Source organism: Loxodonta africana, chromosome 25 (assembly GCF_030014295.1).
Source record: "Loxodonta africana isolate mLoxAfr1 chromosome 25, mLoxAfr1.hap2, whole genome shotgun sequence".
NCBI classification, from domain to species: Eukaryota; Metazoa; Chordata; class Mammalia; order Proboscidea; family Elephantidae; genus Loxodonta; species Loxodonta africana.
In genome coordinates, this window is record NC_087366.1 from 49728504 (window position 1) to 49754993 (window position 26490).

Below are 26490 nucleotides of genomic sequence, written 5' to 3' on the forward strand. Positions count from 1 at the left end.
TGTTGCGCCCGCGCAGTCACTCGCTCCAGCGTTTGATTCCCTGGCTGCTGCTGCAGCCCCTCACTGCCCCTGGTGCAAGGTCACACAGCAGGTCACAGGTAGATGTTCTGCGCATGTTCCTGGGGCTGGTTTTCTCCAGCTGCTTCTGAAAAACAACTTTAAAGAACTGTGTGGGCTATTTTCTGATACCCTGCCCCATTCTGGGCCCCATTGTTCTGGAGAATGGCTTTGTTTCTGCGCCCTGGCCCATTTCCTGTTACTTCACTTGCAGATTTGGGGGGCCCTCTATTTCCTGTGTTCAACCCAAATGCTCATCAACAAGATGAATAAACAAATATGGTACATAAATTAAAAAAAAGAAAAAAAAAATTTTTTTTTTAGTGGAATAATTACTCAGCCATAAAGAGAAATGAAGTTCTGATACATGCCACCACACGGATGAACCTTGCAAAAAACATTTATACTAAGTGAAATAAGCCAGACATAAAAGGACAAATATTGTATGATGTCATTTTTACGGAATGTAAGTAGCAAATGCATAAAGAGAGAAAGTAGACTAGTTATTACCGTGGACTGAGGGTAGAATGAGGAGCTTTTTCTCAATGGGCACAACGTTTTTGTTTGAGGTGGTGAATAAGTTTCGGAAACAGTGGTGATGGTTGCACGACATTGTGAATATAATTAATGCCACTGAAGTGTACACTTAAAAATGGTTAAGATAGGAAATTTTATGTTCCGTATATGTTTTACCACAATAAAAAAAAAATTCAGCTCTGCATTAAATAACAAGATAAATCAACTCAGCAGTACCGGGTTTGGGTTTTTTTGTTTGTTTGTTTGTTTGTTTTGGTATGAGGAGGTCTAGTAACTACCGCTCATGCAAGTACCGATGAACTTAAACAGTAGTTTGAATTATCTCCAACAACTGTAAAAACCCATTATCATCAAGTTGATTCCAACTCCTAGCAACCCTATAGGACAGAGCAGAGCTGCCCCGCAGGATTTCCAAGGAGCCCCTGGTGCATTCAAACTCCCAACCTTCTGGTTAGCAGCCGAACTCTTAACCACTACACCACCAGGGTTTCCAACTGGCATAAAGTGATATGAAAGTATGTGACACTGTATATCACACTGTGACCCCACCCTGAATCCTCCCCCAACCCTTCCCTTCAACAGCAGATACTGGTATTGCTAATACTCCCGGGATTTAAATTCATAATGAGCAAGAGTCTAAATTTCAGTTCGTCTTCTGTCCCAATGGTCTATGGACTTCAGGTTAGAACACCGGCCAAGGGTCAGTTCGGGTTGACCTCCCACCACACGGTCCACCCTACAACAGATCAGTCATATTCAAGAGACACCCAGCATCTTCCAGAACAGACTTGCCCTTCGCGGGCAAGAGGACACACTTGAAAAAGGGCTACCCATTGCCATGGAGTCCCTGCTGACTCATAGCAACCGTATAGGACAGGGTAGAACTGCCCCATAGAGTACCCGAGGCTTTATGGAACCCAAATGCCATGTCTTTCTCCCGCAGAGCGGCAGGTGAGTTGGAACCGCCAACCTTTGGGTTTGCAGCCAAGCACTTAACCACTGCGCCACCAGGGCTCCTTATAAAACGGGTAAGAAAAAAGAAGATTTTTTTTTTTAGAGGGTAGAATTAGAGTAGTAAGAGCAAGTAAGCTTCTCTGGAAGACAAAATGGGTAAAAGGAAGGGGACTGGTCCTTCACAGACGGTTCGAGCCCCACCACCATCCCCCTCTGGCAAACAGCAGCTGCTCAGAAAACGCCGCTTCGGGCGCACAGGAGACACCGCCCACCCGCGACCCGCAGGGGGCGCGCGCGTGCTGCCCGCCCGCCCCGTAAGCGCAGGCGCCGGGGACGTTCCCGCGGCCAGGCATCAGCAATCTATCGGGGAGCGCCGGGTGGTCGGCGCGGCGTGGTCGGCGGGGGCGGCGGCTTTGGGCGCTGGGGCGCCTGCGGTGGGCGGGCAGGCACGCGCGGGGCGGACGGGGCGGCGGCAGCCGGCGGCGGCAGCGTGTTTTCAGGTGGCGGCGTCGGGCTCCAGGAGCTGCAGCGGCACGAGGAGGAGGATGGCGGAGTCCTCGGACAAGCTCTATCGGGCCGAGTACGCCAAGAGCGGGCGCGCCTCTTGCAAGAAGTGCAAGGAGAACATTCCCAAGGACTCGCTCCGGATGGCCATCATGGTGCAGGTGCGGCCGGGAGGCCCGAGCTGGGCGTCCGTTGCGGCCCCGGCGGCGCGGGCCGCTTTGTACCGAGCGGGTCGAGCGGCGGGCGCAGCCCCTCCCTGAGAGCGCGAACCCCCCAGTCGCCCCCGCAGTGTTCAGACGTGGAAGGGGCGGGTTGGGGAGGGTGCAGGCTGGAGAGCTGGCCCGGAGGGGCGAGCAGGGCCGGGAGGGGCGAGCAGGGCCCGGAGGGGCGAGCAGGGCCCGGAGGGGCGAGCAGGGCCGAGCAGGGCCGAGAGGGGCGAGCAGGGCCCGGAGGGGCGAGCAGGGCCCGGAGGGGCGAGCAGGGCCCGGAGGGGCGAGCAGGGCCGGGAGGGGCGAGCAGGGCCGGGAGGGGCGAGCAGGGCCCGGAGGGGCGAGCAGGGCCCGGAGGGGCGAGCAGGGCCCGGGGCCGCCCGAGCCGCTGGCCTGGGCCTGTGGGCGCCGCTGCTGCCACCGTTCCTCGCGCGCTGCGTGGCCCGCCCGGGGACATTCCCGGACGGTTTTGTTGATCTTGCAGCAAAAACCCGGGAAATCTGGGGCTGCTGGTACCTTTTGCTTTTTAAAAGTCGCTTCTGCCCTTGTTTAGGGCGGAAGAGTTCTTGTTTTTTCTGTTTACTGTTCGCCTTAGGGGGGAAAATAGATATGGTCTTTCGAAACTAGGCTGATTTTTTTTTTTAACACATGTTATTTTTTCGAGCAGTTTTAGGTTTTCGGAAAAAGTGAACCGACTAGAGAGCTCCGTATCATCCCCTCCCCGCTGCACAGTGTTCTCCCCGTTATTAACACCTTGCAGTGGTGTGGTACATGTGTTACTGACGATGAACCAATGTTGATAAACTTAACTAAAGCCCGTAGTTTACGTTAGGGTTTTACTCTGTGTTGTACGCTCCTGTCGGTGTTGACAAATGCGTAATATGTCCACCATTACAGCATTGTACAGAATAGTTTCATGGCCCTAAAAATGCCTTGTGCTCCACCTATTTATTCATCCCTCTCCCTGACTCCTGGCAACCCCTTTCACTTTGCTTGTAGGCTTGACTTTTTCCAGAATGTCCATATGGTTGGGATGGTACAGTATATAGTGTTTTCAGACTGGAAATAGCCTAACTTTGACCTACCTTGTGCTGGAAGATTTTTGTCCTACATTGATGCTGGCTGCTGACATGGGAGAATTTTTTTTCTTTTTTAAATCTATTTTTGGCTCTCATGTCAGCGGCCTGCTCACCCTCATTTTGAATCTTAATTTATGCAAAACTATGCAAGTTGGTGTAGTCTCTGTCCAGTACACGCCCTGCGGGTCTCACATACGTTTTAAAATAATATATCCCAGGTTCACAGATGTTCCCTTAATGCGTTTACAGCTGTCTGCTATGTGTAGAGTGGCTCTGGGAGGGTTGGTCATCTGGGCTTTTTGACCAGTCAGGGGTTCCCCCTCAGTGCCCTAAGGGGTTTTCAAGTGTACTGTGAGGTGGTGTGTCTTAATGCTCCTGCTAAGGGCTGGGGGTTCCTGCCTGCTCCAGCTTACAGTTTGCTGATGTAATTCTGGCTCTCACCTAGCTTGGTGCTCAGCATCAGTTAACTGTTTTCCTCCCTTGCAGCGAGACAGGAGTGTGTGTGAGGAATGACCACATAGCCCTCACTGGATATTCAGGACTTATGGGGTAGAGGTGTGGGAGACAGTACACATTAATGGAGTGGGTACCCAGTGCCAGGTGTACTTTATTCATTTCATAATATGGCAGGTACTGAGGTGGTTGTCTTGGCATCCTCAGGACCTACCTAGTTCTGTACCTGGCACATGTATTTATTCAGTAAACATTTACTGAGCACTTGTTAAGTCCCAGGCACTGTGTTAGGTGCTAGGAACATAAAGACACACTGCTGGTCAGGGGTGGTATCCCCCTCATGGAACTGTGTGCCCAAGAGAGAGGAGGCCAAGAGGTCACGCAAAGTGTGGGAGCTTGAAAAGGAGTCATTGTGTGCAAAAGTGGGGCACAGGAAAATGAGGATAGAGGAGTAGCCTGGACCTGCAATTTGAAGAGCCATTTCTCCCGCTAAGGGGCTTTGAATGGGGCATTGGTGCATCGGTGGTAGGATTCTCACCTCCCACGAGGGAGACCTGGGTTCTATTACCAGCCAGTGTACCTCGTGTGCAGCCACTACCCGTCTGTCAAGTTTGTCATACTGTGGTAGCTTGAGTGTTGCTGTAATGCTGGAAGCTTTGCCACTGGTATTTCAGATACCATCACGGTCACCCGTGGTGCACAGGCTTCAGCAGAGCTTCCCAAACAAAGACTAAGAAGAAAGACCTGGCAATTTACTTCCGAAAATTAGCCAGTTAGCCAGTGAAAACTATTCATTACAAGGAAACATTGTGAGATTCACAACCTATCACGGAGATGGCACAGCCACAGGCAGTATTTCTGTCGTACTTGGGGTCACCGTGAGCTGGGGCCAACGTGATGGCAGCTAACAATGACAGCAGGAGGTTTTGAATTTTACCCTCAGTATATGGGGAGCCTGCTCTTATGAAGTCCCATCTTAGTGCAAGGATTCTGCAGGGATTCTTAACCTAGGGTCTGTGGGATGGTGGCTGGAACTCAGAAGAAATCCATGAATTGGTGTGGGAAAATTTTTTACATCCCTATTTTTACTAATCTCAATGAAATTTAGTATTTCCCCTAATAACGAATGTAAGCGTCAGAAAAACAAACCCATTGCTGTTGAGTCAATTCTGACTCATAACGACTCTATAGGACAGAGTAAAACTGCCCCGTAGGGTTTCCAAGGAGCGCCTGGGTGGATTTAACTGTTGGCCTTTCGGTTAGCAGCTGAGCGCTTAGCCTTTGCGCCACCAGGGCTCCGTAAGCAGCAAAGCAAAGGCCTGTTAGTACCCTTGATTTTGTCACTAACGTCAATTGCAGATATTTAATATCGCTTTATAGTTGTTGATTTCTCAAGTTATCTACAATCATAACTACTTCAAAATTGCAATAGTTACTAAGTCAGGTACTAGATCTTGTTACTCGATGCTTTATAGCACTTAAGCCCATTTAAAGTACGGGTTAGCGTGTTCTACAATTGCTTTCTAAATGTTTTGATAATTATCTCAACAAAATTGCACTTTATTATACATTTGGAGACCTTATTCTGAGAAAAAAATGTCCCCAGGCTTCACCAGGGGCCAGAGACGTCCCTGTTTTAGTGGGAAATCCGTTGCCTTTCCGACTCACTGACCCTATAGGAGAGAGTAAACCTACCCAATAGGGTTTCCAAGGCTGTAATCTTTATGGAAGCAAACTTACACATCTTTCTCCTGTGTAGCAGCTGGTGGGTTCGAACCACCGACCTTTTGGTTAGCGGCTGAGCACTTAACAACCGCGTCACCATGACGCCTCTCTAGTGGGAAGGACAAACAGAAAACTAAGGACAGCTTTTGTGTTGAGGCAGGGACGGTGCTGTTGGGGAAGAGAGGGTTGGCTCTGCCTGGGGGGTCTGGTATGGCGCCCTTGAGGAAATGAGATGAGTGAATTGTTTGGTACTGCTCCTAGCAACCCTGACCCCACATGCAACAGAACAAAACACTGCCAGGTCCTGTGCCATCTCACAGTCATTGGCTGTGCTTGAGTGTGGATTACTCTGTGCCAAATAAAGTTTAACCTTCTGGGCGTGCTTCTACATTCTTGATAGTGAAAGAAATTCCCCGTTAAAAGTAAATGTGGTTTTCTGTAATTGTAGTTGGGGCTGGATTTGAGTCTTAATTCAGCATGTAAAGTTGGTCTCCTGGCTGGCTGAGCTGCTTAAGGCCGGAAAGAAGCCATTCTTCTCAGACTTTGGCTATAAATACCTTCTTTTACATTTGTGTAGGAGGATTGTTCTCTTAAGTACCCAAATACCCGATACTTTAGCTGTCCTGCCCCCAGGCAGTCCCTTGAGGCAGCCAAAGGGATGGAACTAGGCCTTCCAGACTTTGATCTTTAGGGGGCTGGGGGAAACCTGTGTGTTCTGTCCTTCCAACCAGTTGCTGTTGACTCCCACTCACGGTGACCCCACCTGTGTTAACTGTGCTCAAGAGAGTTTTTAATGGCTGATTTTCAGAAGTAGATCCCTGGGCCTTTCTTCCCACATGGCTCTAGGTCGACTCAAACCTCCAACCCTTCGAGCGACTAGAGTGCCCTCTAGACAGGCTGTATTTGGGCAGCACCTAGGATGCCCACCACTGTACCAGTAGTTGGGAACATAGCGCTCTGACCAAGTTTAAGGGGTGGTTGTGTGGCCCCAGGAAGACTCCACAGTTGTGTGTTTGTCTGGGGCAGAGCCACTGAGCCACACTCCTGCATTTGCACCAAGGTTTTTTTTTTTTAACCTGAGCAGAGACAAGGGGACCGGGGAGAGCTGGATGGCCACCACTGGTGTCTTAATGTGGCAGCTGGTAAGATTGGTGGAAAGAAGGTGAGCCCACACTCAGAAATCCCATTGGTATCTGATTTGGAGGAATTGCTTTCTTTTATTGGATTTGGAGGAAGTGTCTTTCCCTCAGCAGGAATTCCTCCATCCTTCCTTCTTTCTTCTCGACAGACCTGAGACATTCGGTGAATGCTCATCCAGTGCCTTCTGGAACAGGCAGTGTCGGATGCTAGCAAGACAGGCACAGTGCCCCCCCCTCAGGGAGCACACGGTCCAACCCACTGCAGGACACAGACCTTGATCAAATAAATCACACAGATGTGTTGTTCTTAACTGTAGTGAGCGGGAATGAGGGGACCTGAGGAAGGGATGTTTTGTCTGCACTAAGTGGGGGCGTGGAACATTCTAGGGAAACCCTGGTGGTGTGGTGGTTAAGTGCTACGGCTGCTAACCAAAGGGTCGGCAGTTCGAATCCTCCAGGCGCTCCTTGGAAACTCTATGGTACAGTTCTAGTCTGTCCTGTCGGGTCGCTATGAGTCGGAATCGACTCGACGGCAGTGGGTACAGGGAATAGCTGAGGCTGCTGCAAACCCGGGTGGCCAGCTGATGATAACGCATTCTTATAGTGCCGTGGCCTTAACCTGACGTTTTAATGTTAGATCCAGAAAGAGGCCCCTCACGTATTGGGAGGGGGGAGTTGGGATACCTTGTCATTTTTTTTTTTTTTTTTTTTTTACAGAATATTTCCCCCATCCCCACAACTCAGTCTTAAAATTTCTGCATAATTGTTATTTTTAATACTGTTGTAATATTTTCATTATATATACAAGACATTTAGTTTTATGTTCTGGAAAGGCAGATGTTTGAGGGGGAGGGCTCCCTTACTTCAGTTAGAGCGGTTTGTGTATTTTTAATTAGGCTGTGTTGTCAGATTCAAATTAGGGCCTGAATCACCCTGAGGCAAAGGTATCCAATCTATCTGTCTCCGTCTATGAAATGGAGGTGGTGATTCTCATCATAGAAGCAGATCGCCAGGCCTTTCTTCCATGGCACCACTGTGTGGATTCAAAGTGCCAACCTTTAGGTTAGCAGTTGACCACAAACGATTTGCACTATCCAGGGACCAGTAAATGGCACTCTTCCTAGCCCCTGTCACTGCCTGGGAGCATAAACCTGTTGCTGTCACCTTGAAAAGTCTGATAGTGTTAAGTCAATACCAACCTGAGTGTGAAACAAAGGAAAGAAAGCCACCATGAGAGGGGAAACCACCTTTTGTTCCTACGTGGTGGGCTTCCAAGTACCTCCACCTGGGAAGTGGTGCTTCATCGAGGCCAGTGAGCAAGCTGGCAGTCTAGCTGCAGGCCTGGGGGAGTTTCTGTTGCATTTCCCCTGCCCTGTTCTCATTCATTCTCCCTCACAGAAGTCAATTCATTCCACACATACTTGTGTGGCTACTGTGAGCCTGACACTTTCTTTGGCACATTTTCCCTGCCGTGCTCATTATCTGGGACTTGTTCCTCATTCTTGAGTGCAGAGGCGCTTGAGAGCCCTTTCTAGGCCACAGAGGCCCTTTGAGTCCGGGCCTGACAGGGCCAGCTGTCTGGCCCTTCCCTGTCAGCTGCAGTGGGATCTTGACAAGGGATGGCATGTCTTACATGCATTTCACTACACGAGATAAGTCATGTCTGTGAAATGTAACAGCTTGCAAGTAAAAGGGATGCCACCATTCCCTTGAGTGTTTCATGTCCTGAGAGAAAGGGGTCAGGAAAAGCAGGCCGCACTTGTCCAAGCTGTCTGGAAAGACCTGGAGAAGAAATGTGGAATAGGGGTGCAGTTTCTCATCGTTCACTTTTCCTGTGAGGTAGAGAGGAAGGAGGCAAGGTGGTTCTCATTTTACAGATAAAACAAGGGTTGAGTAGATTGGTAGCTGCCGAGGGCTGGGGTTGAGGTCAGGGTTGATAAGTCTGAGTTGGAGGCTAACTGCCCGCTTGCTTCCTTCTGATTCACTTCCTTCTAGTCACCCATATTCGACGGGAGAGTCCCACACTGGTACCACTTCTCCTGCTTCTGGAAGGTTGGCCATACCCTCCCGCACCCTGACGTGGATGTGGACGGGTTTTCCGAGCTGCGTTGGGATGACCAGCAGAAAGTCAAGAAGACCGCAGAAGCTGGCGGAGTGGCAGGTGGGTGCAAGCCGGGGCCTTTCCCAAGAGAGGAAAAGAAAGTCCTCGGCCCCGTCTGGCACACAGGCATGTGGAGAACACCTCACGGATCCAGTGTTGTTGTACTACACTGTGTTTTCCCAGAAGGAAATCTTCTCCGACTGCACGATCATTCCTCTACCTTCCTAAATTGGTAATAGCGTTCTCGGGACTCAGGACGTCGATGGGAACGTTGCCATCGTACCACGTGGCCATGTGTGGCTGTGCTAAACTGTTTCCCTATCTCCCCGCCCTTCTTGCAGCTGTTAGTACGTTTGCCTCTAACTGCTTCTGATCTGCTGGAGACAGAAGCCAGTAACCCAGCTAAGAACTGTGAATAAAATTAAGAGTAAATTTGCCGAGAGTCTAGAGGAGGGTGAGTGTGTCAGTTTTAACAGAGGAAGGGTGTAATAAAAAATGTTCTGGGGCTTTTTTCTCTTTCTTATTCACAATAGTGGAGATCGTTGGTTTAAGGGACCTAGTAGTTACAGATGGCAAGTTATGATTCTAGAATATAAGAAGACATAATAATTTTGCAGAAAATGTGTCTCTTTTGGCAAAGCGTCTTAAGCCGTAAACTGAAGATACTGCCCACTAGTTGTCCACGAAATTTTCCTCCAAAGAGCCTGCCTTAACATCTTTTCAGACCTACAGAAAGTTTGAATCACCCACATCCTATAATCCAGAGATAATTATTGACGTTGTAGGGTGTCTCCTTGAGATTTTTTTCTCTACAGTTGACTCACATGTATGCATGTGTGGATGTGATTCTTCTTCCGTTCCTGTTAATGTGGAATCCTGTCCTTCGTGTTCTTTTTGCATGTAACGATTATTTACTTTGCATGTTAAAAGTTAGAGATTTTCATCGTTTTTAATAGCTGATTTGAGTTACGATGACTTTACGACCGTCCGGTGTGTGTGTGTTGTTTTTTTAATACGTCTTATCTTTTTTAATAAGCACGACATACAGTGTTGGAGCGCGTGATATGCTGATGTTGTCATTCTCAGATGTTCACTCCCAGATGTTCGCTGTTAGGTTTTATTGTTCGAAACACCGCATTTAGCAGGCCATAGTGAAAACTGGAAGGAAAAAAAAGAGGTATTTGACTGACCTCAGAGCCGACTTAGAGTTGTTATACTGGAGCCCCGTTGTAAATCAGGGAGTACCTGTAATATGCGTTTGTGGGGGATTAGCTAAATTTCATGCACGGTTCTAAACACTTGACATGTATTAATTTCATTGGGTTTTTATAATAGCCCTTTATCGGTTTTTACACGTGAAGAAACTGAGGCACAGGGAGAATAAGTGTAACTGGCCCAAGGTTATGGTGGTGGTAAATGCCTGAGCCAGATTCAAACCCAGGCCATCTGATACCAGGCTTTTAACCATTTAGCTATATTATGCGTAGAGCTGGAGCCCTGGTGGCACAGTGGTTAAGAGCTCCAGCTGCTAACCAAAAAGTCGGCAGTTCAAATCCACCAGCTGCTCCTTGGAGACCCTGTGGGGCAGTTCTACTGTGTCCTGTAGGGTCACTGTGAGTCTAAATCAACTAGATGGCAATGGGTTTGGTTTTTTGGTTTATGCTTGTGGAGAGGAGCCTTGGTGGCGCAGTGGTTTAGCAGCTTAGCTGCTAACCTGAAGGTCAGTGGTTCAGACCCCACCAGCTGCTCCACAGGAGAAAGATGTGACAGTCTGCTTCCGTAAAAATTTACAGCCTTGGAAACCTTATGGGGCAGTTGTACTCTGTCCTATAGGGTCGCTATGAGTCAGAATTGACTGGGCAGCAACAGCTTTTTATACACGGGGCTGCTGCAAACTTCTTATACATCCTTGGGCTCTTGTTCAAGTTACTTCTTTAATTCCAAGGAGTGGAATTGCTGCTTAAAGAAATGAACAGCTTAAAGGCCTATGTGTGTTGGAAGGCACCGGAAGGATCTACTTCTGAAAACTCAGCCACTGAAGGCCCTATGGAGCCTAATTCTAGTCTGACACACATGGGGTCACCGTGAGTCAGAGTCGAGTCGACGGCATCGCCAAGTAGTTACATTCCTTCCTGTTTTGCTTCTGGTGAGGTGGAACGTTTTGTCCTGTGTTTATCAGCCATTTGTGCTACTTGGAGTCTTAGTCTGTGTCCTTGCTTCATTTTTCTGTTGGTGTGTTCTGTCTTTTGCTTAGTGAAATGTGAAAGGTACTAATTCTTTCTCATACGTTTTACAAGTATTTGCCCAGTTTGACATTTTCGTTTCGATTGTATGTTTTACCACATTCAAGTTTTGTCTTTTGACTAAGTTTTCACGTAGTCATATTTATCTTCTCACTTATGGTATCTGTCTTTGGTGTCGTGGTTTTATTATTCATTTTTAAATTCTTCATCTGGAATTTTAGAAATAATTTACATATGGCTGCATATACATATCTTGAGTATACAGTTCTTTAAGTTTTGACAAATGTGTATACACTATAACACGCCATCAAGTTACAGAACATTTCTATCACCCCCCTTTGTAATCATCCATGTCTCCCTGCCCTCACCCAGGTAACCGCTATTCTGATTTCTGTACCATGAATTAGTTTTGCCTGTTTTAGAATTTCATATAAATAGAGGAATGTGGGCTCTTGTGTCTGGTTTCTTCCACTTAGCATAACGTGGGAGTCACCCAGCTTCTCTATTGTGTTGGCAGTTCTTTTTTATTGCTGAGTAGTCCCTTGTAGGACTGTGTCACAGTTTGTTCATCCATTCTCTTGTTGGTGACTTTGGGATTGTTGCCAGTTTAGAAATACAGCCACTGTAAACATTCATGTACAAGTTGGTATACAGACATGCTTTCATTTCTCTTGGATAAATACATAAGAATGGAATGACTAAGTCGTATGGTAGATAAATATGTTCAACTTTTTGAGAAACTGCCAAACTATTTTCCAAAGTGGTTGCACCATTTTACATTCTCCCGAGTGGTATATGAGACTTATATTTCCTTTTCTTCCTCACCAACACTTCACTATGGTCAGCCTTTTAAACATACGCCATTCTCATAGGTGGGTAGTGATGCCTTGTCCTGGCTTTAATTTGCATGTCTTTTTGTTATTGAGTCCTGAGAGCTCTTAATAGATATGTCTTTATTTTTAGATTTATGTGTTGCCAGTACCTTCTCCCAACCGCTTGCCTATTTGTTTAGTTCCTGACATTTTTTGGTGAGCAAAAGGTTTTTGTTTTGATGAAGCCCAGTTCATAGGTTTTTCTTTTTCCTTCTATGGCTAGTGCCTTCTGTGTCCACCCAAAGAACCTTAGCCTACTCCAAGGTCAGGAAGATATACTCCTGCTATTTTCTTCTAAATGCTTTGTCATTTTAGCTTTTACATTTATATCTTAAGTTAATTTTTGGGTTTGGGGTGGTAGAGGCCGTGTGGTAGTTGTGGTCCATTAATCCTTTCAACTAATCTTTCCCTTGTGTCTTTGGTTTTCTTCATTCTCCTTTGCTCCCGAAGGGGTGAGACCAGTGGAGTATCTTAAATGGCTGCTCACATGCTAAGACCCCAGACACTACTCACCAAAGTAAAACATAGGAACATTTTTTTTATAAACTGTGTTATGCCAATTGAGCTAAATGTTCCCTAAGACCATGGTCCCCACATACACTTTATTTTTTGTCTTAATGCACTTACGAGGTTCTCCAATACAGTATTGAACAGAGTGACAAAAGAAGACAGCCTTGTCTTGTTCCTGATCTTAGAGGAGGAACATTCAGCCTTGGAATTTATTTTTATCTAAGAATTAGCTTTGTCCAGAATAATTAGCCAGTCATCTCCCAAGTATTGAATGATTTCACCCTTTCCCTGCTAATTTGAAATGACACCTTTACCCTATATTTAATTCTTACGTATACGTTCATCTGTTTCCATATTAAGATTCTCTCTTTAATTCAGCATTTAACTTTGATAAATAAAAGTATAATGGAAACTAGAGGATTGGGTTACAGTTTAGTATGGTGCAAGACTTTTAAAAATCCAGTTGCCATTGAGTTGACTCAGACTCCTGGCAGCGCCGTGTATGTCAGAATACAAAGAACTGTGCTCCGAAGGGTTTTCAGTGACTGCTTTTTCAGAAGTGGATTTCCAGGCCTTTCTTCCAGGGTGCCTCTGGGTGGACTCAAAACCTCTGACCTTTTGGTTAGCAGCCGAGTGCATTAATTATTGCGTCACCCAAGGACTCCCGTAAGGCTTACTAAAAAAAAAAAAAACATTGCCTTCAAGTTGATTCCAACTCATAACAACCCTATAGGGCAGAGTAGAACTGCCCCATAGGGTTTCCAAGGAGCAGTTGGTGGATTTGAACTACTGACCTTTTGGTTAGCAGCTGAATGCTTAATCACTGCACCACCAGGACGCACAGTAAGCACTTAATAAGGACTTTCCAAGTTGAGATGGAACGTCCACAACAAGCCACCGACGTTGGGCTGTATCAGAGAACCTGTCCGAGAAGGGTAATTATATTACCAGAAAAAGAATTAACAACCACGGTGGTCACAAATGAAGCTAGATCAGGTGAATCAAGTCTAGTTGCATAAAACAAAGTAGGTGTCCCTAGCGTAAGAATCCTGGGGAGGTAGAGGAGAAGGATGGGACTTTTTGGAGCTAAACTGAGACTGAGATGAGCATTGCTTTATGTTTGATTCTTCAGGCAAAGGCCAGGATGGAAGTGACAGCAAGCTAGACAAGACACTGGGTGACTTCACCGCCGAGTACGCCAAGTCCAACAGAAGCACATGCAAGGGGTGTATGGAGAAGATAGAAAAGGTGAGTGCTTGGGGTTCACGAAGTGACTGGCCTCGGATAACTCACGAGTTAGGGCTTTAGATGCTAATTCAACGCCAGTGGCTAAAAATTAAAATCTTAGTCGAGAGCAGTAATGGCAATGACTTTCCTTACCAACAGGTCTTGCCCATTTCAGTCATAGTCCAGCCCTTGTGTGTATGGCTGCGTCCTCTCTTAAGAGACCTGGGAGAGTCTCGGAAACATTTACAGAAGGGGTTTGTCTTGGTTATCTGGTTTGGCTATAACAGAAATACACAACTGGATGGCTTTAGCAAAGAGAAATTTATTCTCTCAAAGTCTGGTAGGCTAGAAGTCCAAATTCAGGGTGCCAACTCCAGGGGAAGGCTTTCTCTGTTGCTTCTGGGGGAAAGTCCTTGTTATCAATCTGCTCCAGTGGAGGAGTTTCTCAGCACAGGGACCTCGAGGCCAAAGGATACGCTATTCTCCTGTCTCTTGTTTCTTGGTAGTATGAGGCCCCCTGTCTCTCTGCTTGCTTCTCTTTGATTTCTCAAAAGAGATTGACTTAAGACAAAACCTAATCTTGTAGATTGAGTCCTGGCTCATTAACACAACTGCCTCTAATCCTGCCTCTAACATCATAGAGGTAGTATTTGCAACACATTGGAAAATCACATCAGATGACAAAATGGTGGACTGTCACACAATACTGGAAATCATGGCCCAGGCAAGTTGACACACATTGTAGGGGACACAATTCAACCCATGCGGGGGGTCTCTTCTGGACTCAGCAGTGGCTGGGGGAAGGCTGTTGGTCTGTGTTTGATGGTAGGATTGTGTGTTCTGATATGAGCCTCCAGGTTCCTTCTACTTAGTCAGGGGTGCTTCATTAACCAGCCCTTGCAAGGATTCTAGTCCCTGAGGGCTGATAGCCAGTCAGGTGGAATGGACAGCCATCTGCACAGTGGGAGACACTGGCAGATGGGTGGGCGTGTGGCCTGCAGCTCCCTTACTCTTCTGTGATCTTAGTACACCCCAGTTGATTTGCGTAAGGCATTGATTGAAGGTTTCTGCTCCACGGGGTATTGTACAGGAAATTAAGGTAGCCAGTGGGTGTTTGAGAAAGGAAAAACAGGCTAGATATTCTCCTGTTAACCTTCATCCAAGGGTTTCCAAGGAGCGACCTTTTGTTTGGCAGCCAGTCTCTTAACAACTGCACCACCAGGGCTCCAACAAGAACTTAGGGTGAAAGTTATGGTTTCCTTCATTTCAGGGGGAATACCAGAAGCAGGGGTTGCTTGGCCTGAAATGGAGTGTTATCTAGTGTTATCAGCCCCTAATGCTGCGTTTTTTGGGTTTGAGACTCCCAGGCTGGAACATTCCAGGGGTATCAGCCTAGAAATTGTAAACCAGGACAGGACAGAAGTACTGGGCTCTACTTATGGGTCTGTTACCTCTTCTTAAGAGGCTTCCTATGTGGAAAGAGACTGCAGAGTCCTTTCGGGGTGGAGCGGGGAACCCTGCTATGAGAAGCGCACTGCACTTGGGGCCTGCACAAGCTGCTGTGTAGCAGGTCCAGGTGTGTGTGAGATCCAGCTCTGCCCCAGCACACCAAGTTAGGTGTTCTTAGGCCTGTCCCACATCAGCAGAAGCATCCTCAGTGACATTGCTCACCTCCTTCCTTTCCCAGGCCAGGAGGTAGGCAGCCAGTCAGGTGGAATTAACCTGTTTAAAATGAGGATGCTGAGACTTGAGGGTAACACACAATCCTTGGTGGCATAAAAGGGCAAAGCCTCCCAGCAGCCTGATAGTTACTGAACAGGCCTGTGGGCTGGCCCCAAGGCCTCATATGGACTGGAGCGCAGGCTGGCTCGTGCTGCCTGCCGGCCCCTCCGATGCCCACCATCTTTCCTTGTCTCTCACTTGGTACCACATGTGGCTTTTCTTGCAGGGTCACATGCGCCTGTCCAAGAAGATGCTGGACCCGGAGAAGCCACAGATGGGTGTGATCGACCGCTGGTACCACCCAAACTGCTTCGTCCAGAACAGGGAGAAGCTGGGTTTCCGGCCTGAGTACAGCGCAAGCCAGATCGCGGGCTTCTCCATCCTCACTCCAGAGGACAGAGAATTCCTGAAGAAGCTGTTCCCAAAAGTCAAGAGTGAAGGGTGGGCAGGGGCTTTGGGGCTTTGAGGAGGGGCATGAGGGAGGCCCAAAGACCCTATACATTTCCTGTTGATGTTAGCTGCCATCTAGTTGGCCCTCGACTCCTGATGACCCTATGTACAACAGAACAAAACCTTGCCCAGTCCTGTACCATCCCTATGATCAGTTGCGGATCAAAAACCATTCTGTTGGTATCCACAGGGTTTTCACTGGCTGGTTTTTGAAAGTAGATCTCCAGGCCTTTCTTAGGCCATCTTAGTTTGGAAGCTCTACTGAAACTGACAGACCAGGTGGTGGCTGTGTTCTGTCCTCAGTGGCTCCTGCAGGTCAGGGACAGTGCTGCTGAGCTTGGTCAACAGTAAGTTCAGTGGACCTGCTGGGCAGAGTGGTCAGCAATGCCTTGACTATCACTTCTTTGGGCTTTAAATAGCGCACAGGCCCACCGCTGAGGACAACTACTCAGACAGCCTCTTAGCCTTGGGAGCAGCCCTGTGTTTCAGCATGAAAAGGCTCAACCTCAGGCATGGGTACTTTACCTTTCTGCAAGCCCTGCCATCAGCCTTGTCTATGTTGTTACGACCTCCCATCCAGTAGGCCCCTGGCTCATGGCGATCCCATGCCCCACAGGATTGGACCTTTGTGATCACAAGGTTTTCATTGGCTGGTTTTTTGGAAGTCGATGGCCAGACCTTTCTTCCTGGTCTGTCTTTGGAAGCTGCACTGAAAGCTATCTGGCAACATAGCAATGTGGAACCCTCCACTGACGGGCAGGTGTAGCTGCACATGAGGTGCATTGGCCAGGAATTGAACCCAGGTCTCCCAAATGGAAGGCAAGAATTGCACCACTGAACCACCACTGCCCCCAGAGCCTTGAGCTTACCTCTGTTATAGTCTCTGCCAGAACCTCCTGGTGGTCTTGTTTGTGCCAAGAGACTTGTCGGGTTTCTAACATCAGATGGGCCTTGAGCCCTGGATCCTGTTCTGGGTTGTCCCAAAGCCCTGGGGCAACCCCAGCCCTCCTCCTCAGCTGGCAGGCTATGTTCTGAAATGAAGCTTCCTGCCTTCTTGGTTGAGGATACTGCCTGAGTAGATGGCTCTGACACTACCAGCATGGAGTGAAACACGGGTGGGGGGGAGTTGACAAGTGCAAGCAAGGCCTGGCAGAGGAATTAACGTTTAAAAAAAAAAAAAATACATTCCAGATATCGTGTCACCTCAGGTCATTGAGTTTCAGGGTTCTGGCTCTGGCTCTTTCTCGTATATCCTGTGTCTCTTTCAGAAAGAGAAGAGGTGATGAAGTGGATGGCAGAGATGAAGGGGGCAAGAAGAAATTTAAAAAAGAAAAAGACAAGGATAGTAAGCTTGAAAAGGCCCTCAAGGTGAGTCCTGAGCTGTGTGTCTCCTTTCTCAGTTTTCTTCCTCATTGTGGGAAGAAAGCTCAAGGAAGTGTGTGTGTCAGCTACCCAAGACCTTTAAGAATTCCCAAACTGATGTTGTACGGTGCTGTCAAGTTGGTTCTGACTCATACCAACCCTATGTACAACGGAACAAAACACTGCCCGGTCCTGCACCATCCTCACAATCCTTGCTATATTTGGGCCCATTGTTGCAGCCACCGTGTCAATCCATCTTATTGGGGATCTAACCTTATTTCACTGATCTGTATCTTACCAAGCATGATGTCCGTTTCCAGCGACTGGTTCCTCCTGATAACTTGTCCGAAGTATATGAGACAAAGTCTTGCTGTCCTTGCTTCTAATGGGCGTCTTGGCTGTACTTCTTCCAAGACATTTGTTCGTACTCTTGGAAGTCCACGATACATTCAGTTTTCTTCGCCAACGCCATAATTCAAAGGCATCAATTCTTTGGTCTTCCTTATTCATTGTCCAGTTTTACATGCATGTGAGGAAATTGAAAACACCATGGCTTGGGTCAGGCACACCTTAGTCCTTAAAGTGACATGTTTGCTTTTGAACACTTTAAAGACATCTCTTGCAGCAGATTTGCCCAGTGCAATGTGTCTGATTTCTTGACTGCTGCTTACTTGGGCATTGATTGTGGATCCAAGCAAAATGAAATCCTTGACAACTTCAATCATTTCTCCAGTTATCACAATGTTGTTTATTAGTCGAATTGTGAGGACTTTTGTTTTCTTTATGTTGAGGTGTAATCCATACTGAAGGCTGTGGTCTTTGATCTTCATTAGTAAGTGCTTCAAGTCCTCTTCGCTTTCAGCAAGCAAGATTGTGTCATCTGCTTAACAGAGGTTTTTAACGAGTCTTTCTCCAATCCTGATGCCCCGTTCTTCATATAGTCCAACTTCTCTGATTATTTGCTCCACATACAGATTGAATAAGTATGGTGAAAGGCTAGAACCCTGACGCACACCTTTCCTGACCTTAAACCACGCAGTATCCTCTTGTTCTGTTTGCACAACTACCTCTTGGTCTTAAGTTCTGATTCCTCATGAGCATAATTAAGTGTTCTGGAATTCCCATTCTTCACAATGTTATCCATAATTTGTTATGATCCACAAACACCTTTGCATAGTCAATAGGACACAGGTAAACATTTTTTTGGTATTCTCTGCTTTCAGCCAAGATCCATCTGACATCAGCAATGACAGCTGTCATTAAATAGCATGGCTTACTTCCCAGGCTCCCCCTCTACCCCGTGCCTTGCCCCCACCAAAAGAACGAAGCTTTATTTGGGAGAGAACCCACCTCGGACTGCAGGTGCTCAGCTGCAGCAGGAACCGAGGGATCTGTTCTCACTCCCCAGCTAAGTTGTGGGTCACTGTGTGTCCTAGACTGTCAGGGTCGCTTGTCTAGAGGCTGAATATTAAATTCAAGAATGTCAGAGGTTCTTAACCAGGGACTGGTTGCCACCTGCTCAACTCCCGACTCAGTGTGTCAGAGCAGAACTGCTCCATAGGGTTTTCGGAAGTAGATCACCAGGTCTTCTGAGACACCTCTGGATGGCTTGAACCTCCAGCCTTTCAGTTAGCAGACAGGCACTTAACCGTTTACACATAGATGGCTTGAAGAGAGAAAGTTGATTCTTATTTTTTAACTGAGGACCTCAGTAAAAAAAAATTACATGAAATAAATTAGAGGAATAGAAGGCATTTGATGGAAGGAGAAAAAGACCCATTAAATTACTCACTGACCAGATTCATCACTGTCGATTATTCATGTGCTGAAGCAAAGTAAAAAGCATTAATCAGGAAATCCTGGGCACTCGGGAAGTGAGGAGAGAGGACAGTCATACCCTGCTCAGGAGCCTGGTTTCCCTGAGCCATCTGCTTGGCCCGTCGGCGGTGGCATGAGAATTAGCAATTTCTAAGATGGTCCCAGTTGCTTCGTGAGTATCACAGATTTGGCGGGATTGTCTTTCAGTAAAAAATGTGCCACTTGTACACCAGATCTGGCTGCAGTAGGGCTCTGATGCTGTTCCGAATGTGTCCTCCAGTATGTTCAGTGTTCTTTGTCCAGCATTGTCAGGCATAGAGAACATCAGAACACGAAAGTTCTCCCACTGCCTCCCCGCCCCAGCACACATGTTTCTGCTGCATCCTTCCTTGGTCACATAGGCGAAGTGGTATGCGTCCTTCATCAGGCTTGTATCCTTAGACTTTTTTCTCACACTGTGCTCTGTGGAGGAACAGAGGAGGGGGACTTGCTGTTGAGAGTTCTTAAAAATGAAGCTGGAAAACAGGTGCACATGTGTGGCTACAGCTTTGTCAGCCGAGTTAAAAACTTCCTTGTTTGGTGCTGAGGGCAACCCTGTGTGTTGAGGAGGGGCGATGCACTCAGAGGTGGGGTCTGAAGCCGAGGTGGTGCACAGCCCACCCATACTCCTAAAGAGGGAAAAGAGCACCCAGGCCTCAAGCTTCCAAGTGGCGGGGCTAACACCTTCCTCAGAAAGTTGTTGTGAGACTAAGTGAGCTGTTAGGTAAAGGGCTCCAACAAAAAGTAGGCACTTGATAAATGTTAAGTAGATTAATCAAATGTTATTAAATTGATAATAAATGAATACTAAAGATTTAAAATTCTGTATTAATGTGTTGAGTTGTTCTAAGGAAACCCTGGTAGCATAGTAGTTAAGTGCTACAGCTGGTAACCAAAAGGTCTGCAGTTCGAATCCAACAGGTGCCCCTTGGAAGCTCTATGGTGCAGTTCTACTCTGTCCTGTAGGGTCGCTATGAGTCGGAATCGACTCAGCGGCAACAGGTTCGGTTTTGGAGTTGTTCTAACGACAATGATTCCGCTTTAGGAGGGCTTAGTACACGATCATGAATTTAGTATGTGATGAAGGGAAATCTGAAATGTTTGAGAATCGCCATTATACTCTCCTTCAGCTTGATGGGGAACAACCGTATCCCCGCCTTTACTCCCTCGCCCCTGTAGGTGCCTGGTGTTGCGGGGATAAACATGGGCCTGCACTCAGCCTAGTGCTTCTCTAGCGGTCCTCTCTCCACCTTCTGCCATGTTCTCAGAACACATCCACGGGAGGATAATGACTCGGGGAGCAGATTCCCACCCTGATCAGACCAGGCTTTTCAGAGGGCAGCTCAGCTCTTGCAAGTCTGTTTAGAGCTAAGCAAGACCAGGGGGTGGAGCCCGTCCCCCGGTTGGGTTTCCTTTGAACAGAGCTGGTCCCTCAGCCGCTGAGTCTCGTCCGTAGGCTCAGAACGACCTAATCTGGAATATCAAGGACGAGCTAAAGAAGGTGTGTTCGACGAATGACCTGAAGGAGCTCCTCATCTTCAACAAGCAGCAAGTGCCTTCCGGGGAGTCGGCGGTGAGCTCCCCTTTATGTTAAGTGGGACACGCATGTGATGACCCCAGCCTTGGTGGAGTGATGTTCTAATGATGTGTGGGAGGCCCTTGTGTGAATGCTTGCGCATACTAACTGCAAGGAGTGAGAACTGCATAGTTGTGTTTCCGTGGTCATCACCACCATCATGGCCACCATCTTCCAAGAGATGGGACGGGGCAGGTACCTTCCTGCACTTTCGTGTTCGATGTAAGATTCCGATGAGGACTGAGGTGGGCTGTGCATTTGCCTTGTGTTTTCCCGCTACATACTTTGGCTTGTGGAGTGTTCTTGGCCCATATTCCCCAAGGGCTTCCAGATGGAGACCCCTCTTGAGAGGCAGCATGCCAGCCTCCCCCCAGTTCCTCGGCTGGCCCCTTCCTGGCCGTCTTTCTGGAGGTGAGGTTGGCAGAGTGCCTTGTGCAGTAGCAGGGGGTGCTGTGGCCTCTCACTTTATTCCTGAGTCACTGACGGGTGAGGGAGTTCCAGGAATGTGTCACACAAGGAAATAAGGTCTCAAAGTACAAAACCCCAACCCCAAGCGTGAACTAGCTGCCGGGGGGCGATAGCCTAGGGTGAGCCCTTGTTCCAGCTACTGCCTTGGTGTAGTGAGGGAGGTTTGTAAGTGTCCTTTAAGGTAGCCTTTCCTTTCTGACATGTTTCTTCACTGGCTTCAGATCTTGGACCGAGTAGCTGATGGGATAGTGTTTGGTGCCCTCCTTCCCTGTGAGGAATGCTCAGGCCAGCTGGTCTTCAAGAGCGATGCCTATTACTGTACTGGGGACGTCACTGCCTGGACCAAGTGTATGGTCAGGACACAGACACCCAACCGCAAAGAATGGGTGACCCCAAAGGTAAGTTGGTGGCAAAGGTGCTAGGATTTGGGCTTTTTCATGCTCGGCTCGCCAAGACTGCAACGCAGTGTTTCGCAGGCTTCTTTACAGTTGGGCCATACTCATGATCAGGTTATCAAATGAATGTCATTGGCCCCACACGTTTGTGAGCTACACAGATGTAGAGCCAGAGGCTTCTGACTGAGGTACAGATTGGTCTAATTAGTGTAAAATCCTCTTGCTTGCAAAAACCATGGATTGTTTTTAGCTTTGTTTACCGAGTGCCTGTTATGTGCTAGACGCTGTTCTAGGCACAGATAATGGTGAACAAATGGATAATAATTCTTGCCATGAAGAGTTTTTCTTAAGGACACTTCCTTACCTTCCAGTATCTCCTATTCTTGAGCTCTTTTTTTTTTTTTTTTTTTTACCGCACCTACATACTGAATTCCTGTGATGTGAAAAAAACTCAGTTTGGGAACCTTAGTTGTATTGTGTGCCTGGGGGCGGGGGACCCAGCAGTGTCTCGGGTACAGGCCACTGGAAGGACATCCTGTGGACCTCCTGTACCCTCAGACATCACATCCCCTTCCAGTCTTTTTTCTGTCCTTTTACTTGAGCAGTCTCTCTGAGAGGAATCTGACCGCGTCCCACCCCTCACCCCCCGCCCCCACAATCAGTCTGCCACCTTTTTCATCCAGTGATGCTCACTGGACATGGGGACATGGCAGGGAAGGACTGTCTCTTGATTAGATGAAGGCTTAGGAGCATTGAAGCTATGGCGTTTCCCTGAGCTTCGTGTATTTGACGTTTATGGAGTGACCACTTAGAGCAGGCCTGTTGTAGGTCACTTGCCATAAAGAATGAACTAGGCTCACGGATGAATTTGTGGCAAACGTTTACTCTTTAGGGGCGCTCTGCATCTTGTTTTCCTTCCTCTGGGGAGGGAAGGCGATTACCCTGATCCTTTGGTGTAAAGTCTTGGAGAGTTCGTTGTTTATTTAAGGGGCCTGTAGCTGTAACACCAGCTCTGTTAAGTAAAGGAATACTGGAGGACTTTTGTGACATAAGTACTGTAGCAGCAATGATACTGTATTTTTCACAGGAAGCTTTGCATTTTCTTCTTTTATGTGATTTTTTATTAAAGAAAGAAGAACAGATTTTTTGGACAAGCCAGATCCTATCTGCTCTATTGGGTGGATGGATATTTTTTAGGGAAAGTAGGTTTCTTAATAACTGTGTTTTATTTAGGAATTCCGGGAAATCTCTTACCTCAAGAAACTGAAAATCAAAAAGCAGGACCGCCTGTTCCCCCCTGAGGCCAGCGCCCCAGTGGTGGCAGCACCCCCACCGTCCAAAGCCACACCGCCCCCCACTGAGAACTCTTCTGCTCCAGCAGGTACAGCCCAGGACTGAGCATGGTGGGGCTGGGGCAGGGACCTGCTCTCAGAGCCGCTCCATGAATGCATTTGCCCACTGTTCTCCAGTGATGTGGAGGGTGTCCCCCTGGGTTCACTCTTTGTCATTTGAAACAAAAGTTGCCATCGAGTCCGTTACACCTCACAGCTATCCCATGTGTGTCAGAGTAGAACAGCACTCCAAAGGCTGTGACCTTTTGCTTGATGGTTGTACACTTAACCAATGGCACCGCCCAGGGACCCTTGGCCGTAAACATTCTAAAAGGGCAGTGGACAGCAAGTGACCATCTTGTCACTCTGGGAGTCTGGAGGAGCTTCTTCGAAAAGTCAGGGAGGCAGCCTTACCTGGGACGGTGTTTAGAATCTCCTGCCCAACCCTGCCCCACATAGCACCATTCCGGATCTGGTTCCGGAGCTCCCTTTTCTGCTTCTGGTCAGGCCTGTGACCAACCAGTCCTTCTGAGTCTATTATGCTTGGTCTTCTGCATCCAGGGTCAGATGAAGTTACTGATGGGCATTAGTGAGAAATACTCTGCACCAACAAAGCAATGAACTGAGTGTGCTTTTTGCTGGCAGGAGATGAGACCCACTACCTTTGTTTAATGAGAGAAACGTGGCACAGCCTAGTGGTTAGGCCACAGTTTTGGTGGGTGGGGGACAAAGGTTCTGTCCCTGCCATGAGCTCGTAAGTGACTTTCTCCCCATCCCCGGTAATAAAGCAAGCCCACCAGGGGTCTGTTAGTGCCCTCCTCTCCATCCGCAGCCATAAATTGAGCTTGCTGAGCATCTCTGCCTGGAGCCAGTGGTCATTAGGGTAAGCGTGTGGCTGCCTGAAGCCCACGTCCAGGTGCATGCAGGTGGCCTAGGCAGGACTGGTGTTCTGGCTCCTGACCCAAGGGCCGCCTCCTCTGCTCTCCCCTCACAGTTCACACACAGATGGTTTTGTTGCTGTGTCAAGGCCTTGGCTGCTTTTCATTTAAACTATTTTGTGTCCCCAACTGTCACCCCAGGGAGGGCTTGAAGGACTTGTCCCTGCAACCTACAGCATTTCTTATTCTAGAAATGTGGTTCCAGGATTGCATTGCCCTCCGCAGCAGACAAAAGACCCACGCCTGTCCCAGGACTGTCCTGCTTGGGGTCAGTTATATCCGCTCAGTGTGATCCTGTTGTCATGGACACGTGCAGTTCTTTTTTAATGGGACTAATAAGTAATTGGAGCCCTGGTGGCACAGTGGTTAAGAGCTCGGCTGCTAACCAAAGGTTGGCAGTTCACTTCCACCAGCTGCTCCTTGGACACCCTATGGGGCAGTTCTACTCCATCCTATAGGGTCGCTATGAATCAGAACCGACTCAATGGCACCAAACAACAGCAACAGTAAGTAATAAGTAACGTGTGAAAATTGTCTTTAGACGTGGGCTGGAAGGAGAATAATAAAAAGGATTGGGAGCCCTACTTTACACAGGGTTTCCTTAAGAAGCTGATGAGCAGGGTGCCGAGGCCATCCGGGGATCCTGTACCTGCACCTGGCACAGGCAGCCCCAGTGCCTTGGCCTGGATTCCTGCTTCCCCCTCTCCCCCTGGCAGCAGCTCCAGTGTTAGCCCTGCCTAGTTGTTCTGTCTTCCATCCCAGATAAACCATTGTCCAACATGAAGATCCTCACTCTGGGGAAGCTGTCCCGGAACAAGGAGGAAGTGAAGGCCATGATCGAGAAGCTTGGGGGCAAGCTGACAGGAACAGCCAACAAGGCTTCCGTGTGCATCAGCACCAAGAGTGAGTGTCAGCTTCTTTGTAAGACAGGGCTGGTGCTGTCTGTCCCCTGGGATTGTGTTGTTGTAAGATGCTGTCGAATTGGTTCCGACTTCTACTGACCTTCTGTACAATGGAACGGAACGAAACACTGCCCAGTCCTGTGCCATCCTCATGGTCGTTATGCTTAAGTCCTTTGTTTTACAGCCACTGTGTCAGTCCATGTCATTGAGGCTTTCCTCTTTTTCACTGACCCTCTACTTTACCAAGCATGATGTCGTTCTCCAGAGACTGATCCCTCTTGATAACATGCTCAAAGTGTATGAGACAAAGTCTCGCCATCCTTGCTTCTAAGGAACATTTTGGTTGTACTTCTTCCAAGACAGATTAGTTCATTCTTTTGGCAGTTCGTGACATGTTCAATATTCTACACCAGCACCACAATTCAAAGGTATAAATTCTTCCTCCACCATGGGTGACCCTGCCGGTATTTGAATACCGGTGGCATAGCATCCAGCCTTATAGCAACATGCAAGCCCCCAGAGTACGACAGACAGATGCTTGGGGGACAGGATTGTGGCGGGGAGTAAATGAGGAGAACCCGTATTGCAGCCCTCATACATAGACAGCACTCAGCATGTATTTCTTACCATTATCATCGTTTTTCAGGTTTTTTATGAAGGGAAATCAATGTTTGTACGTTGCATTGCTGCTCTGCATTGTAGTATGCATCCACACGTCATGTGTCCACAGCAAAAGAGTGTAAGTTGCTGTTCTCATCTGGCACTGCTCCACAAGACGCTAGTAGGTTCGCGGCCAAAACAAATGCCCAGAGCTCAAGTATGTTTGGAAAATGCAGAGTTAAACAAAGAAAATCAGTTTTCTTTGCAGCTTCATTATGCCGATGACCAAAATCTCCAAGACCTGTCTGTATCTGTGACTTCACTTTGCTTTTTCTTGGCAGTGCCTCCTAACACTTCATTTTCCAGAACTGGAAAAGGCTGCCCCAACTCATCATACCTTCCACGGAGGGGACAATCGTTAGAATGAAAAAAGCCACATGAGCATTAGACTGGGCAGGAAAGGAGAGCTATGAGTGATAAGGGCTTAGAAAAACATCAGTACCAGTTGCTGTCACGTTGACTCTAACTTTTGGCAACCCCACGTGAGTCAGAGTAGAGATGTGCTCCATAGAGTTTTCAGTGGCTGATTTTTTCACAAGTAGATTGCCAGGCCTTTCTTCTGAGGTGCCTCTGGGTAGACTCGAACTTCCAAACTTTCAGTTACTGGTCTGGCTCATTAACTGTTTGCACCACTCAGGGAGTCCCCGAGGGTTTGGAAGTACTCAGTAACTATAACGCTGTAGTAATTTGAGATTTCAGTTTAGTTTTAAACTTAACTCTGGTCCTTCCTCTCCCCCTCGGTCCCCGCCCCGCAACATGAATAGAGGAGGTGGAGAAGATGACGAAGAAGATGGAGGAAGTAAAAGAAGCCAACGTTCGAGTTGTGTCTGAGGACTTCCTCCAGGATGTCTCAGGCTCCACCAAGAGCCTTCAGGAGCTGCTGTCAGTGCACGTCTTGTCATCCTGGGGGGCTGCGGTGAAGGTGGAGCCTGCCGAAGTAGTGGCCCCAAAAGCAAAGTCTGGGGCTGCGGTCCCCAAGAAGAGCAAGGGCCCCGTCAAGGAGGAAGGTGAGGGTACTTGGGCCCAACACTGCCTCAGGTTGTTCCTTGGAGCCTCTGCACACCCCTGTGGGATGCTGCCCAGACCAGTTTTCTGTGTTCCATTTCCACGGGGTGCAGAACGCAGGTGCTTTTGGGCAGTGGGAGGCGGCACACAGGTGCCCTGCTGGTGGGCAGTGAAAGCGGAAAGGGCTCACTTCCTTCCCCCACCCCTTATTTAT

The 26490-nt window shown here is 48.0% G+C and overlaps 1 protein-coding gene across 1 annotated transcript in view; it reads left to right on the plus strand.

Moving 5' to 3' along the window:
• Nucleotides 1-2013: 2013 nt before the first annotated feature.
• The window catches only part of PARP1 (poly(ADP-ribose) polymerase 1), a 43726-nt gene continuing 19249 nt past the window's right edge, over nt 2014-26490 (plus strand). Inside the window, exons 1-10 of the mRNA XM_064276794.1 lie at nt 2014-2213; nt 8653-8818; nt 13516-13631; nt 15559-15773; nt 17051-17150; nt 20458-20574; nt 21267-21443; nt 22674-22821; nt 24472-24612; nt 26036-26278. Of these exons, the coding sequence (XP_064132864.1) occupies nt 2094-2213; nt 8653-8818; nt 13516-13631; nt 15559-15773; nt 17051-17150; nt 20458-20574; nt 21267-21443; nt 22674-22821; nt 24472-24612; nt 26036-26278 (1543 nt within the window). The 5' untranslated portion in view covers nt 2014-2093. The remainder of the gene's footprint in view (nt 2214-8652; nt 8819-13515; nt 13632-15558; nt 15774-17050; nt 17151-20457; nt 20575-21266; nt 21444-22673; nt 22822-24471; nt 24613-26035; nt 26279-26490) is intronic.